At 46.3% G+C, this 2353-nt stretch overlaps 1 protein-coding gene across 1 annotated transcript; it reads right to left on the reverse strand.

Annotated features, from left to right (window-relative positions):
• Positions 1-216: 216 nt before the first annotated feature.
• Positions 217-1847, reverse strand: LOC103376355 (mucolipin-3-like; the record flags this gene model as incomplete). Its single annotated transcript, XM_008306727.1, has 4 exons — positions 217-447; positions 719-841; positions 955-1056; positions 1666-1847. Coding segments are annotated over 4 exons (638 nt in total), but the record flags the coding sequence as incomplete, so codon positions are not given.
• Between the last annotated feature and the right edge of the window lie 506 nt (positions 1848-2353).

The following is a 2353-nucleotide window of genomic DNA, read 5'->3' on the forward strand; positions in this document are numbered from 1 at the left end:
TGATTTATAATTGATTAGGACCAGCAGGTAGAGTGCACTCAGTGATTTTAGTTCATGTAAACATGCAGATTTTTCCCCTCCGTGACTAATCGATTGGTTCAAGCATTCTCTTCGGTTGACTGCAGCCCTAGTGCATGATTACCTCTTATTACCATCTTATTCTAGCAGGTCAACATGCAAATTAGCACAAAACACACACAGTACAACTGAGTCATCCTATAAGTGATGCAGCGACTGTACCATGATGGTGTCGTAGGCTCCGGTGATGAGCGCGATGAAGAGCGACAGCACCATGTAGATGAAGAGCGAGATGAAGGTGTAGAGATAGACCTGGCTGAAGATCCACACCAGCGTGCCGCTCTGCTCCATCTCGGCGAACGTCACGAACATGTCGTCTCCGTTGATGAGGGAGAAGAGGCACTCGGACACGGTGGACAGCGAGCGGAACTGCACACCAGAGGTCAGAGTCATTTACATAGAGGACTGTTTAGTTAACTGGACTCTAAAGTTTTACCAGTTTGTTTCATCCCACATAACACTGCAAGCAGAAAGACATCACAACGCTGTCACCATTCATTATTAATAACTGTCAATTATCTGCTCATTAATTATACATAGCTACAAAAATGATCTGCTGGAGGGCATTTTATGATAATTACGCCGCTCTGACATGCGCTTGTGCTTTGACTGACTCATGCCTGCTGTGTGAGCACAATACCTTGGTGTGATAGGGCCCCAGCACGATCCAGCCGCAGAAGCAGTATCCCAGATAAATGGCAGCCGCACAGCAGCAGAAGCGGATAACGTTGGGAAAGGCAGCTCTTAGAGTCACGATCAAGATCTGTTGGGGGGTGAAGAGAAAGTAAATACAATCGGCCTTAAAACAACAGCAAGACATGCAAACTAAATCAAGAGATGAAACAAAAACACCCCAAACATGTGGGTTTCACGTACGTTGTATTTCTGGAAGAAGCTGAGGTAGCGGATGACTCCCACCCACACCAGCAGGGTGGAGGTTCCCAGCAGGATCCCGCACACGTCGTATGACGACAACGTCTGCATCACAAGGGAGCCGTCAGTCAGCAACAACTTTACTTAACCTTTATTTTACCAGGTAAGTTAATTGAGAACTGGTTCGACCCGGTTAAGAGGCGGCATACAAACGAGATGAGCAGCAACAACCGATCACATGTGCAGGAACTCACACAATAATACAAAACAGGTGCAGTGATCCTCAAGTGTTGCTCTAACTCAGGGGTGTCCAATCCTGGTCCTCGAGGGCCACATGTCCTGCATGTTTTAGATGTTTCTCTCTTCCAACACACCTGATTCAAATGATCAGCTCATCATCAAGCTCTGCAGAAGCCTGATAATGATCCTGACCATTTGAATCAGGTGTGTTGGAAGAGGGACACATCTAAAACATGCAGGACATGTGGCCCTCGAGGACCAGGATTGGACACTGATTACGTAAGCGACGAGAGCGGTACGTATGAGGTGAGTTTTAGGGAGAGAGTTCCAGTCATTAGCAGCAGAAAACTGGAGTGAGGATCGACCAGGAATTTGGGAATGTGACGGTTAATGAGACTCGAGTTTATGAATGGTAAGCAATGATACGGTGGCGTTTCACCAGTGAGGGTTTCAGAAACCAGTGTGACTGTCTACCTTGGACTCAATCCCGATCTTGATGAAGCTGCCGACGATGGTGAACATGTCGCTGATGATGAGCAGGATGTACCAGCCGTTGATGAACTCCATCCGGTCTCCCCAGCTCACGCTGCGGCCGAGTTTGTGCTTGAAATACTGCACGTACTCCTGGGTGGGGAGACGATGAGCAAGATGAGAAGCTGTTAATGGCAGATAAAATATAAAATGCAGCCAGTGTGGTCCTTTAACCCTATTCAGGACTTTCTTGTTGCCATACGTAGAAGGTCTTTGGCGTCCATTGGACTCCAAGAAAGAATATGTGCGACACATTTGTTGGTATTCACTTTTATACTGTGTTAAATACATTTTCTGATAAGTTGCCGTATTTTGGTTCCAAATGCATGACAAATGTCCCTCAACAGACCCAAAAAGTCCTGAATAGGGCTGGAGGTGATACTGTGATGCTGTAAACGGGGAGATTTTGAGCTGCTTTCACGTGTTCTTATTGCGTGTGTGATTATTAACGGCATTATGGCATCATCACGGGGTAACAGCGTTCACACCGGAGGGTTTGAATCGGTTATAACCTCGTCACAACTGTGCAGAACAAACCACCACATCTCCTCATGATTGCATATAATGTGAATTCTGAACAAAAACCTCTATAATCATGTTCTCAGTCATGACTAACGTCTCCAGCATGGCA

The sequence above is a fragment of the Stegastes partitus genome, unplaced genomic scaffold (assembly GCF_000690725.1).
Source record: "Stegastes partitus isolate 25-593 unplaced genomic scaffold, Stegastes_partitus-1.0.2 Scaffold3969, whole genome shotgun sequence".
NCBI classification, from domain to species: Eukaryota; Metazoa; Chordata; class Actinopteri; family Pomacentridae; genus Stegastes; species Stegastes partitus.